Genomic DNA, 14348 nt, shown 5'->3' with positions numbered 1-14348 from the left:
TCATGTCTGTGAGAAAGGAAACTTAGTGATCAGGTCTTTCTTTCAGGTATCCAGATTAACTGTAATTTTAGGGGACAGGCATTCCTTTGTTGTGCCTGTAATTCAATATCTACGGTAAGAGAGTTTGATTCCAGCGCAGGTGGAGTCTTAAGACCTTCTCAATTTAGAATCAAAAGTGACAAAACTGGAAGCATGCTCAAGTCCCAAACCAAATCACAAAAGTAGGAAAAAAAACAAGAAGAATATGGTAAATTCTGACAATGGGTTAAGGGCATTGCCCCTCAAGAAGCAGCTTTACCTTGGCGATTCTTTCGTATCCGTTTTGCTTGCATAATCTGTTTCTTACATTCGGCAATTCTTTCATGGGCTGCAGCAATACTATTTTCTTTAAAAATAAAACAAAACACAACTATTAAAATAAGATGCTATATTTATATGTAAGCCTCTGGGAAGACCACTTCTGCAGTAGAACGCACGTTCTGGAACCCGCACCTTCAAAAGGATAGAAACCAGATGGAGTTGGTTTCATCTACTAAAATTGCCAAAGATCTTCATCATAAAGCACAAAGTAGACACACAGGTCCTGAAGGAAAGGAGGGATGGGGAGATCGTATTTAAATGTCTATACTACCAAGGTATAAACGTTACTACTACAAATTACTACAAATCATTTCTATAGCGCTACCAGTCGTACGCAGCGCTTCACAGTTGAACATGAAGAAAAGACAGTCCCTGCTCAAAAGAGCTTACAATCTAAATCATACAGGAAGCTCTGGCAGGAATGAGGGATCAGAGGATGAAGGTGAAAAGAGTAGACTCAGGAGTAATTTAAGGAACTATTTCTTTACAGCAAAGGGAGTAGAGGTGAGGACAGAATCTGAATTCAAGGTAGCATGGGCAAGTATAAAGAATCTTTTGGGAGAAGGTTTGAAACACTGAGCAGGTGGTGTGGACAGGTAGCCTGACAAATACAGGAAATTATAGACTATGGACTGCCTACCTAACTGGCAAAGTATATAGTAAATTTTAACAATAAGGAAGTGTAATTCTTACTAAACTTTCTCCAACATTTATGTAATTGTGATATTAAAAGCCTGCATAGAATTTTGGATCATACAGCACTTAAATTCTACAAAATGTAGAAACGTGCACAGGAGACATATACCTATTTCTTTGTAGATTTTTTCATAGTTATCCATTTCTTTAAGGTTCATGTCGTATACTAGCAGAGTCTTTCCCATTGAAAATTCACACTGCGATAATGTACTCAACATGCGCTGGTACTGGCTATATCTAGGGGGAAGAGGCGGAACAAGAGAAAAAAAAAGAATGCAAATCAACTAAATGCAATATTTGGGGGTTCATTTATTAAACTGCACTAATGTTTTTCAGTTACTATACATTGCCTAATTACTAAAATTAATATATGGTAAACTGTAGAGCCTCTGTTAAATATGGGGAGTACGCACAGCACCTCCTCATACAGTTGAAACAGACAACACACAATGCCACTTAAGCTGGTGTTATCTGCTATGTTTACAGCTGACATGCAGTAAACGTCCTAAACCACCTCCATGTTAATTGTAAGGTACAGCCTCTGCCCATTACCCACCCCAATCTGCCTTTATCATGGGAATTAGCACAAGCTCCTATGCTAACAGCTAAGAAAAGAATTACGCACCATTTAGCACACATCAATAAAAAGTGCCTTTTTTCTTCCTAATCATCTAACCTCCATCCTCACCCAATCAATACCTTTGTGAGTTTCCTGGTGGAACAGCAACATCAAGACATCTCCTGTCCTCAAATGCACTTATGGAATTTTAGGACACTTTTATGAGGTCTCAGAGGTGAGCCCAAATTTATAGCTCTCAGATCAAAAACAAGCCAAGCTGGACCACTCCTATAAAGTGCCAGGTCTTCTACAGAATGCTATAGACACAGTACACTTAGTGGTCCTTGTACCAAGTGGCAGTAAAAGGATCCCGCGGTGGCATCAGCGAACGGATTTGTCACATACCGAGGCCTCCTTTTACCGCAGCCAGTAAAATGACTTTTTTTTTTTAATGGAAATGGTGGTGCGGTAAATTTAACACTTGCCACGTGCCCATTTCTGGGGGGGAGCCCTTACCGCCTCCTATTTAGGTGGCAGTAAGGGCTCCCGCGCTGTAAGCCCCTGGTGCTAAAAAACTAAAAATACATTTTTGGCGCTGGAAATGCTGCACGGTGGGAGTCTGCACTACCAACGGGCTCCTACAGTAGACCGGCGGTAGGACCAAATCGCTATGTGCCAAATGGCCCCTAAACGCAAATTCCCTTTTATGTGTGTGTGATTTGATTAGCAAACCTATCCATTAATAACAAATAATGCAAAGAGAGCAGTTTCGATGCACCTGTCGATAAAAGTTGTGGAACATATTTCTTCTCAATTTGATATATTACTTAGACAAATCACTAGGCAGTTTATAACACAAATCAATGAACATACTATTTACACACTAATCAAGACAAAAATACATGAACGAGGTAAAAAGTTACATATCTTACTGCAGTATTAAACAGAATAATAATAGGTGGGGTCCCAAAAGGAAAAAAAAAAAAAAAAGTTCAGCTTCCAAGTCTGTATCCTATTTTATGGAAGGGGGGGGGGGGGGGGAAGAAGAAAACAAAAATACCCAACAGCCAACCACTGCCACTGATATTTTCCAGTGCTTCTCAAACCTCAAGAGGCACAGCTAGCCAATTGGATTTTCAGGATTATTACAGTGAATTATGCATATACTAGAAATCCACTGTTATGCAAATTTCTCATGCATATTCACTACTGTAATTCTGAAAACTCAACTGGCAACAAGATTTTTGAGTAGCACTGTTTTATATGGAGAACAATTAGGCAGCCACTTCCAATATAGTAAGCAGTACATTCCAGGCAGAGAGAGATTTTACATCATAGCTCAATCAAAGTAACTTTTAAACACGGCTGCCTATAGCTGTTCTCCATATTACTATCGCTTGGTTATACTGAAAACCTAATCTTTGGGATGTAAGGATTAAAACAGGGAACTCTTATTCTCACCACATCTGAAAACCTAGATGTACCTTTAAATAGCTGAGAGAGTATTCCAAGGCTCATGGCCCGAGTAAAGTAATGAATATGAAAATCAAATACCCTTCCTCTTGAGATCCAGAATTGCACCATTTAATAAAGCTCTTAACCAACAAGTTAATTCTTCGATCGTCCCCAGCTCCATCGCCATCAATTAAAAGTCGTTTACGAATAACTTCATCTAAAAACCAAAAGGAAACAAAATGTCACCTGTCTGATGTGATTCATTTGAATCAACAGCCCTAAACTGCAAATAGCATCACTCCACACTACTACCAAGGCTTTCAGTATGCTCTACTGATTTAAGTACCTCACTGAGTTCCTTGTCCTAATTTTGCTCCTCAAGAATGGTATATTATTATTAACCTGACTGCCCACAGGGGAAGCCCAAATTAAAAATGAGAAATGCTCTAACAATGCCAAGCTCTATAAAAATATTAAGTCCCAAGGACGACCTCTGGTAATGCAAAACTGAAATTTATAATGAACCAGGGTCTAACAGGGAAGGAGTAAATGAGAGAACAATAATATAGATCAACCAATCAGCTATTATAAAAATATTTAGTATAATGGTAGAGAGATCTCAGAGTATAAACTCACCCAAGCGAGACTACACTGAAGTGATTTATGTCTCTGGGGGTGGATAAGCGTCTCGATCATAGAACTGCTCCACTACTTTTTATTTTTGTCATTAGTGAGCAAAAACCCTCATGTGCTTGTAGAGGTTGAGTGCGGATAACTAAGCTTCAATGTAGCAGAGTGGGGGTAAGCCTAAGAATTGCAACTTTCCTACGCCTTTACACGCCGCATGTTCCAAAGTAGAAGCAGTGGTACCATTGGACACCACTATATGTGAGGATCACGGATCAAAAGACGATTCAGAAATGGACCACCAAGTCACAAGCCAAGTGCCCATATTGTTTTAGAATTAATTACATTGATCTCCATCAACTAATAGTGCTATGGAAATACAGCACATTAATTGTTCAGAAGATTGGAGAAAAAAATTATAGGAGAGAGAATCTCCACAATATATGTTAGGTATTCGTGCAGGTGCTATACACCAGACGGAGTGAATGAGAGAATTGATTCAGACATTTTAAAGCACGATATTTAGTTCATGGTTTAGGTTGAAATAAGAGCACATGGGGTTTTTTGCTCACTAATGACAAAAATAACAAGTAGTGGAGCAGTTCTATGATCGAGACGCTTATCCACCCCCAGAGACATAAATCACTTTGGTGTAGTCTCGCTTAGGTGAGCTTATACTCTGAGATCTCTCTGTCAAAACGAAATCACCAAAGAGATCAACCAAAGCCTCAAAATCATGCACTCCTGGGCGGATGCATTCCAGCTGAAAACATGTCTTGTACTCACCTCACAACAAAAACTACTCCTCCACAATAACCACACCATACTGTTCTCTTCCCGTCCCACAAAATCTAAAAATTCTCGGAGTCACCATTGACCGAAACCTCACACTAGATGCTCACGTGAAGAACACAACGAAAAAAAATGTTCCACTCCATGTGGAAACTCAAAAGAGTAAAACCTTTCTTCCCGATATATCTTCCATACTCTGGTACAATCAATGGTAATAAGCCATCTGGACTACTGTAACGCACTGTACGCCGGCTGCAAAGAACCATCAAAAAACTCCAAACAGCCCAGAATACCGCCGCCAGACTCATACTTCGAAAAACTAAATATGAAAGTGCAAAACCCCTAAGAGAGAAACTTCACTGGCTCCCACTCAAGGAACGCGTTGTGTTCAAGATTTGCACGATTGCACACAAAATTATTTATGCAGATGCCCCAAGCTACATGCTAAACCTTGTGGACCTGCCTCCCAGAAACGCCATAAGAACATCCCGCAAATTTCTTAATCTGCACTTCCCCAGCTGCAAAGGACAAATACCAGCTAATACACGCCACCACCTTCTCTTACATGAGCACGCAGCTGTGGAATGCACTACCTACATCCCTGAAAGCTATTGACGAAATAAATAACTTCCGCAAATCTCTGAAAACACATCTCTTCCATAAGGCTTACAAAGAGAACCCATAGCCTTACAAAACTACCTACCTTCCACCCTGACTAACACCTGCCATTTCTCTTCCCTTTCTTTGCACACCACTAAATGTATCTGATATAATGGAATTATTATGTCATAACCATACTCTAAGCCACATTGAGCCTGCAAATAGGTGGGAAAATGTGGGGTACAAATGCAATAAAATAAATAAATAAAAATTATACTAAATATTTTTATAATAGCTGATTGGTTGATCTATATTACTGTTGTTCTCTCATTTACTCCTTCCCTGTTAGACCCTGGTTCACTAACAATGCCAAGAGCATTACTTTGGACACTTGGAAACACCCTAATACCTGAACAATCTCCTCAACTTCCTATAACCCCTACCTTGCCCATACAGGATCTAGAGATTTCATCATCCCTATACCATATCTATAAAAATCAGACTTTAATGACGATTTTTTTCACGTCTAACAAAATAAGCTAATACACAAAAATCAGTGAAGCAGGATTTTGACCAAAAATTGAAGAAGAAAAAAAAAAAAGAAAAGAAGTGTGCTATACCAGAAATATTGCATTAACTTATACTCTTGTTTTTAATTCTAAAATAAGTTTTACTTCCATTTTAACAATGAAGTTAATATGGAAACAAATTTAACATCTTTAACTGTATTCTACATAACTTGTCCACAGCACCTCCACTCCCAGTCCAGTCCAGTCCCCTGGTACAGGTAGGTCCTTGACCAGATAGCCCCCAAACCTCCTGCCCCAATTAACCAATGATCAAAAACACTAACCTGGTCTCAGAGAAGCACCCTGCATTTTCCAAGGTAGTGCTGACTGAAGAAAATGGCAGAGTATGCTTCCTTGGACCAAGTATTATTGCCTCATAGGGGTGGGAGCTTTCTGGTCAAATCCAGAAAGAACAAGAAAATTCAACATGAATTTAACATTTACTGTCTTATGAGAACAATAAGAATCAGTTTCCTAGAGGTACTGATAGAAACTTTGATGGTTTTCCCTATGCAGTTAATCAAATACAATAACCTGAACCCACTCTACTTGAATTTTTAAATGAGATGACACTGTTACACATGACATTCAGAAAAGTTTCTACTTGTAACTCCCTGCACTAGAAGGTTTTTGTCAATGATTGAGCAGATTGGAGCACACACTGCTGTCACAAAATACTGAGGCTTTTCCTTCCTGAATCTCATCTGTAATATATAAAAGTTCGAGTAGAATTGTATTCATAAACATTATGTCTAAAACCATCTGCTTTTTCTGTTAATAAAAGCATAACCTGTTGTTTCTGTGGTTAGCAGGACGTATTGCTTTCCTTTAACTGCAGCTGCTCTTTGGTGTCACCCAAAAGCTACTACCCTAGGTGTCTGCCCAGTCCTGCCTAATGTTTGAGTCCGCCCTGCAGCTACTTACCATCTGTGACGGCGCCCATTGCAGCTCCTATATGCGTCTATCAGCACTGCCAGACCTGAAATACAAATTTGATCGTAAGAAAGCCTCTACATTACTACATTCTATAAAATACTATAAGCGCGCGCGCACACACACACACACAGGGAAACGGAAACTGAATTTCTCATCATTCAATGCTTCCTTCACAACGGACCCGACAACAGATTTCCATCTGTAGAGCAGCTGCGGTTCGCAACTTAGCCCCCAGCACCACACACTTCCCCGGGCACAGGGGCACCCCGAGGATACACCGCTCCCGCTCTGCCTCCCCCGTCCCTCCAAACACGGCACCCCGAGGTGAAAATGAAATTCAAACAACAAAGTTCACAGTCTCCACTCACTACCTCCAAGTATGCAGGCCGGCTCGGGAGCAAAAGGAAGAGCGCCGTTGATTGGCTGAAGTGCAGGCAGGCGCAGGACGCACCAGAAAGACAGCCTGAACAGCGGGTAGGCCTTGCCGCCGATGATGCGCTCTAGCCCCACCCACATGGACCGGGAGCCAGCGCTCGACTGATTGGCTGCGTGCGAGAGTCGGAATTAGTAGGCGGAAGAGGCGCTGAGAACAAGCTCCGCCTCTCCGCCTCCCTCCTAGGTTTTCGTCCAAAAAGATTAGCTGAAACCAAGGCAGTTAAACTGTTTATTAGACAGCTTTTTTTTATTTCTTTGAAAGATTCCCATATGTAGATGTAAATATCATTAAATCAAAACTGGATATCAGTAAAACAGCTTCAAAAATTATTGTAGTTGGTGGAAACAGCTCTATGATGTTCGTTTTTCTATATTGTTCTATACAATACACTACTAGGATATCCTGTTTACTGATGGGTTCATCTTAACTGTTGTAATCTGCCTTGAGAAGCCTGGTATTTTGGAAGTAAAATTAAACTCTCCTTTCATTGAAGGCACATGGAATCACATCTTCACCTCATCTCTTTTGTACAAATTGATTATTCGGGGGGGGGGGGGGGGAGCATGTTTCAGGGAAAAGTGGTTTTCATAAGTCAAAATAATTGAAATAAATATTTTCTTTCATGCAGATCTCTCATTTGTTTAAACGTAACTAAATGGGCTATAAGCCCCTAATGCAGTCCATTGGTTTTCTTGTATTTTGGCCTTGTGATGACTTATACTGTGCCAAAACTGGCTATACAGCGAGGCAGTAATAAGAATTCAGTAACATCCAAAACCTATTCATTAATATTATAATTGTGTTCACATTTGGGTAGGAAATGTTGAAAAATTACAAAGAATAAATAAATATCACAGAACTGGAAAATGTTGGCACATGTAGAGTTGACTCTGGACTTCTGCATGAAGGTAGCTTTGCCTTCATTATTATTACTATTTAAAAGAAAGATATTAAACAATATTAAGTGCATTTTTATAATATACCATTGCTTTCCACAAAACAAAAGAAGCAAGTTCCCACAAACCATCTTTCTCTTTTGATCTAGGCACGGGGGGGGAGGGGAGAGGATTTTAAATGCTACCATGTTTAATGTGGGATATAAGTAAATAAATAGATAGAAACTCTGAATGTTGAGCACCTGATTCTCATACCATGATGTCTGTTTTAGTGTCTCTTTACCAGGAGAAAAAAAATCTCTGCATTAATATAACACATGCTAGGGTGTCCCTATAACCAGCCCCTCCAAATGACACACTGATTACAATTTATAATAAATTATTACTCTACCTATGAAAAGTTATTCTGTTATGATACTTCCTCTGTGTACATCTGTATGCTGCAGAAGCCGGCATGTTTGAAAATATAAGTGAGATTAAATAAAAATGCTACCAACAATAAAGAATGACAAGACGGATGCCACAGCTCACAGGTTTGTTTTGAGTGTACTAGAGATGATGGCTGTGCTAGGGAGTGGAAACACAGATTAACCTAATTAGTTTCAACGTGTTGACGTCACTTGGTCTTCTGTCTATTAAACCTCCTTGGTGCAGCCTGCCAGCTACCTAGTATGTCTGCATTTAACCAGCAGTAAATTCAGGTTGTCACAACTTGCAATCTAAGGAAGAGACATAGTAGCCATCATTGGTGTCAAACACAATACAAATTACTCTTCCGTGGACACAATAAATGACCTTGCTCAGCTTTGGGGGTAATCAGTACCCACAGATCTGGCTCCTGTGGTGGCTATTGAACAAAACTATCTAGATATGTTGCATTTCCTTGATTGCATACATAAAGTGATTTCCATGTGAAAGGCAGGACTATATCATCATGCTTGCAATGATCTAAAATAGGGATTAGTTTATGCTATTTAAGTAAAATTGAGCTATTTAGTAAATACTTATACACGGTGTTAAACTTTAAGTCTATATGATGTACTAAGCCATTGGCCATCACTAATATTTCAAGTTTATTGCAAGTCTTGATATACTGCTTACAGACAAACACTATCAAAGCGGTTCACAACACACAAATTATAATGAAGAAAATAAATACAATAGGGACAGGAAAAGGAAAGGTTGATAAAGGAGGGGGAAGAGCTGAGAAGGTGGTTACAGAGAAGAGCAACATCATGAAGTCTCGTTCAGTTCGTCGGGAGATGAATCATCAGCTAAACTGTAGCCCTTGGAAAACAGGTAAGTCTTCAGTTGGGTTTTAAATGAAGACAATACAGGCTTCTCTCAGAGAGCTGGTGGAATAGAATTCCAGAGAGTAGGACCTATCATAGAAAAAATATTAGAATGCAGGGAAGAGAGACGGACAGTATTAATGGATGGGACTTGGAGCAAATGGTCTTGAGAGTTGTGGAGTAGTCTTGCAGGATAATAAGGTACCGGGTGTTGAGAGATTTTTTCTCCAGGAACTTGTCCAAACCTTTGTTAAACCCAGATACACTACCGTTGTTACCACATCCTCCAGCAACAAGTTCCAGAGCTTAACTATTCTTCTCTGAGTGAAAAATTATTGCCTTCTATTTGTTTTCAAAGTATTTCCATTTAATTTCATTGAGTGTCTCCTGGCCTTTGTATTTTTTGAAAGAGTGAAAAATCTATTCACTTTTACCTGTTCTACTCCACTCAGGATGAAGACCTCAATCATATCCCCCCTCAGCCATCGATTTTCCAAGCTGAAGAGACCTAACATCTTTAGCCTTTCTTTATATGGTAGGAGTTCCTGTTTATTGTCTCCTTTACATACCACCTTCTGGAAAGATTGGGCATCTCTCTAGGAAACCTGACTGTGTTTAAAAAAAAGTTTAAAGTGTTGATGGTATTTGCTTGTCAAGTTCTACACATTCCAGTGTGTCCAACTGAGTCTTTATTTTCCTTCAATTTTCCTAGTCCACCTTGAGACTAAAGATCTCTCTACTAAGAAATGTAATCAGATACGGATGGTAAGTGCAGGTACAGTATATTTCTTGTCCTGACCTGTAAAAATGTCTGAGGATTTCCAACATGAAAGCTATGTTTTTGCCTAAGGTTTGTGTTTGCAAAAAAATTGTTTATAATTTTACGTCTCTTGCTCCCTACTCCCCAAGACACTTGATAATTAAGATAATAGTATATTTCCTAACAAGTGATATTACTAGCAGCAGCAGCAGCAGCAGCAGCTCAAAACGTTAAAGCTTTAGGTATTTTTGAACAAAAAAAGATGACATTTTTCTTTTCTTTTTTTTAATGGTTACATTTGATGTTCAGATTTTGGACGTTTAGCGCAAAATGTCCAAAGTCTGACTTAGATATAATTTTGAATCTGTCCCTCAAAGTTTCATAGTAACCTATGGAATTTTGTAAGTCTAAGTGGTTAGAAAATGAGCCCTCTAGGTATGCACTATGGTAGTGTTTGAGATTTTGTATAAACAGTGATAAAATTGAGATGATGTCTTTTGGTGTAACGTCTCAAAAAGTAATGTTTCCCAATTCGTTGGAGATCTTAATATTTTCCGTTTATTTGATTTTAGAGAGATGAAATTCCTTGGCTGAAAATATTAATAAAAGGCGAGGGAAGTATCAATACTTTTTCAGTATCTTCTTGATTCAGTACAATTTGGTAAATAATATGGAGTGGAGAACAGAATAAGTTTCCCTGATCTTATCTGTTTTAATAAATGTAGTCCCATTTCTCTGACAAATTGTTTAGCTGAGATGGGAGTGAATGGAAATAGGAATCTTGAGATATGAGCTTTACCACTGATTTTAATCCATATATGTCAGAGGCTTGAGAAAAGGATGATCTGAACATTTATTTAGTAAAACAGTGTCAACATTAAACATTGGTCTTTTCCTAGTATGGCATTACTTATGTACTTATTCCTTCCTTAGGTGTAAGAGGGGTAAAAATTAAACTTCTAATATTAACCAGTGAGTTTGTTCAGATAATCTATATGGATTGCTGAACAATAATATACTTTTACATTTGGAATTCCTAGGCCACCCATTGTCTTTGGGAAAGCATCTGTCTCATATTTGAGTCTGCCTTTTTCACTTTGCCAGTTGTAAATTGAGAAAGTTCTTTTTACTTCTTTAAAGAAGAATCATGGCAGAAAGATAGGTAGATTGGTGAAGAGATATAAGAATTTGGGAAAGATAATAATTTTCAAGGTGTTTATCCTTTCTAGCCATGATATTGTGGTATCTTGCCACTTTTTAAGGTCTGTTTTGACCCGAGATAGATTACAGGAGATTATAGCTCCAAGATATCTGAAAAATTGTGTTCTAAACAGGCATCCTTTGGACCACCCCTGTGTCTTCTCTCTGCCACATCCCACCTACAGGAAATTGCATCAGAGGAGGTGGGATGAAGCAGAGTGAAGATGCAGGGGATGGCCGAAAGCCTCCTGTTGTTCAGGCTGCTGCTGCTAGAAACCAAGGTAAAGTGTACAGGACCATATTAGAAGAGGAAAGGAGGGAGAGACCGGACCAGGGGGGTGGGGAGAGACGCTAGGCTGAACGAACAAGGGAGAAATGCCAGACCCATGGGGGTGTCAGGGATGAAAGCAATGTGGGGAAGGGGGCGCTGAAGCAAGTTGGCTTAGGGCACCATAAGTCCTTGAGCCAGCCCTGCAACCACGGCTGGGTGGATCTCAGCAAATGCTTCATCTTCTTCTCTTTCCCGTACAGCAAAGTCAGCCCCACACTTTGTGGCCTTTGGTAGCCTGGGGATATCAGAACTTTCAGTAGCAAATGGGCAGGTAAGGTGAAGGGGACAATGGAAGAAGAGGCAGCCAACCTAGCATCTGATGCTTCATCAGTGATGGCCCCCATTGTGGCAGGTATTGGTGTTCATGTCAGTAAGCAGTGAGGTCAGAATCCCACAATGCAGAAACAAGGATGCCTTGGGCAGCCACCTCTCTGGGTTCACCTCCCTGCCCCATCTTAACTGCTTCTGAAATACTTCTCTGGCTCTTCTCATTCCTGCTCTGCATTAGACAACAAAAGGAAAGGGAGACTTCCCCTCAATACCTATATCCCCTTCCAGAGACACAGGCATTGCATAGATGTGAAAAGACTCACCCAAAAAGCAGCTCAATGTTGTTCTGCATGGGGCCATGCTTTTCCTGATACAGAAGAGGATACCACTACCAGATTCTTGTCTTTTTGTTTTACTTGAACAGAACCCCATACATAGATCCTAAACCAAAAAGCACACATTCTCAACACATTGTATAAATTTTAAGAAGAATCAAGGATAATGGACATGTATGAAGACTTAGTTTGTATTACATTTAATAACATTAAATAAAATTAATTTAGATCAGATGTCAGTCAGTCAGTTTTTCATAATACCCACAATTAATATGCATGAGGTAGATCTGCATATAGTGGAGGCACTACTGAAGGCAGAAAATTTCTATACAGAAGGGCACAATAAGGTGGCATATCTCATCCATTGGAAACGTTATTAACATTGCAATATTGCTGTGCCCAAAAAAGCACTGGGATCACGAAAATTATGGAGAATGAAGAGGTTACGATCACTTGAAACATCCCTATTCTGACCAATGAAAAGCTGGACAAAAGGAAACTGGGCATAGAGAAAGCTACTAGCATGACATGGATCATAGAAGTATAAGAAATTACTTGGTTAATCGTGTCGAGAAAGAAAAGATCCCCAAGTCCCAAGAAATCCAGTCTGAGAACAAGAAAATGTGGCAGAGGGATACAGAAATATTTAAATCTGGTATACAACCTACTTGCAAGCAACTATGGCTGCCCTTAGGCAATACAATTTCCAGTAGTCACACAATGTGGAGAAAAAAAGACATCAGGTATTACAGCAGCACCTCTTTGTCAAAGGACAAGCCTTTTGTGTAATGAGGGAGCTAGACCTCGTCCACAAATGGTGCCAACGGATTTTGTTATTGATTTAATTCGTATTACTTTAACTAAGAATTATTTTACTTGGAACAAGAAATTTTATTTTCAGAAGATAGGGGTCTCCATGGGTGCTGCTTGCTCTCCCACCATTGCCAATCTCTTCATGGAGTATTTTGAGACGCGATGGATTTACACGTCCATCTTATTTAGGCATGCCATATGTTGGCTTAGATACATAGATGACATTTTCATGGTTTGGAGGGGCACAGTGGAGCAATTGAATCAATTTGTGGATGAACTAAACGCATGTCATGAAACGATTAAGTTCGAAGCCAAACATAGCGCTTCAGCCATCGCTTTTTTAGATATTTGGGTTACCTTAGAACATCAGCAGGTGGCCACTTCTGTACATTAAACCTACGGACCGCAATACTACTTTACAATTTGCAAGTATGCATCCTCATCATTGTAGAATGAATATTCCATTTGCTCAATTTCTTAGGTACAGGAGGATTTGTTCTTCCACTATGAGTTATCAACAACAGGCTAACCAGCTAGAATCGAAATTGATTAATAGGGGTTACCCCAAGAAATTGGTGTCTACAGCTAAGAAGAGAGCAAAGAACAATCATAGAGATTGGCTGCTGTACCCCAGCCAAAAGACTCAGGGGCCAGAGGAGGTGTTAACATTTGTGACACGTTATAATGCCCACACAGATAAAACGTCTAAGATTGTTAAACGGCATTTACCTATGTTGAAAGTTCACCCTTGTTTTCGGGACTTGAGAGTGATTTTTGCTTTTCAACGTAATAGTAATTTTAATGACACCTTATGTCCAGCAGAGGTTTGGAATCGAGACATGATTAGAAGACATGATGATGGTTTTCATAGCGCTCGTGGACACTGTTCTGTGTGCAATATTATGTTAAGTTCTAATCAATTTATTCATCCAATTTCTGAAAAGTCATATAAGTTGCATTCCATAACAGATTGTACTTCAGTGAATGTAATATACATCATAATGTGCCCTTGCGCATTATGTTATGTGGGACAGACTTCTCGTCCTTTAAAAACCCGGTTAATAGAACACAGACATTGTATCCAAGCGGAGAAGACATATGAACCTATGGTCTCGCACTGTGTACAACATCATCATCAATTTTCTGAGTTGAGGTGTATAGTACTAGAACAAATGAGAGTTTCGGAAAGAAGAGGTGACATCAGACGTCTTTTAAGACAAAGAGAACAACGATGGATATTTGAGCTCAAGACTGTCATACCCAGGGGTTTAAATGTAGCGATTGAATGGAAAGCGTTTCTCTGATTGGAGCATTTTCGGGTGACGTCAGACGCTGAGTATATAATCGGATTGTGAAAGCGAAGAGACCGTCCGCCATGTTTTGAACCAGAGTTAAGTGGAGACGGCGAGACATTAGAAGCT

General features: G+C 39.5%; 1 protein-coding gene across 4 annotated transcripts in view; it reads right to left on the bottom strand.

The window, feature by feature from the left end:
* The window catches only part of THOC7 (THO complex 7), a 33135-nt gene extending 26047 nt beyond the window's left edge, over positions 1-7088 (bottom strand). The window contains exons 1-5 of one of the 4 annotated variants that reach the window (XM_030207437.1): positions 6963-7088; positions 6583-6637; positions 3170-3287; positions 1166-1293; positions 299-385 (exon numbers count right to left, since the gene is read on the bottom strand). In XM_030207437.1, the coding sequence (XP_030063297.1) occupies positions 299-385; positions 1166-1293; positions 3170-3287; positions 6583-6601 (352 nt within the window). In that variant the 5' untranslated portion in view covers positions 6602-6637; positions 6963-7088. Of the gene's footprint in view, positions 1-298; positions 386-1165; positions 1294-3169; positions 3288-6582; positions 6638-6775; positions 6855-6962 lie in introns of those variants that run through there. The other 3 variants (XM_030207436.1, XM_030207438.1, XM_030207439.1) reach the window with 3 other exon arrangements.
* Positions 7089-14348: the final 7260 nt, after the last annotated feature.

This window comes from Microcaecilia unicolor, chromosome 6 (genome assembly GCF_901765095.1).
Source record: "Microcaecilia unicolor chromosome 6, aMicUni1.1, whole genome shotgun sequence".
Lineage (NCBI taxonomy): Eukaryota > Metazoa > Chordata > Amphibia > Gymnophiona > Siphonopidae > Microcaecilia > Microcaecilia unicolor.
The sequence above is the reverse complement of the archived record's forward strand: the minus strand, read 5'-3'. Positions and strand labels throughout refer to the sequence as shown.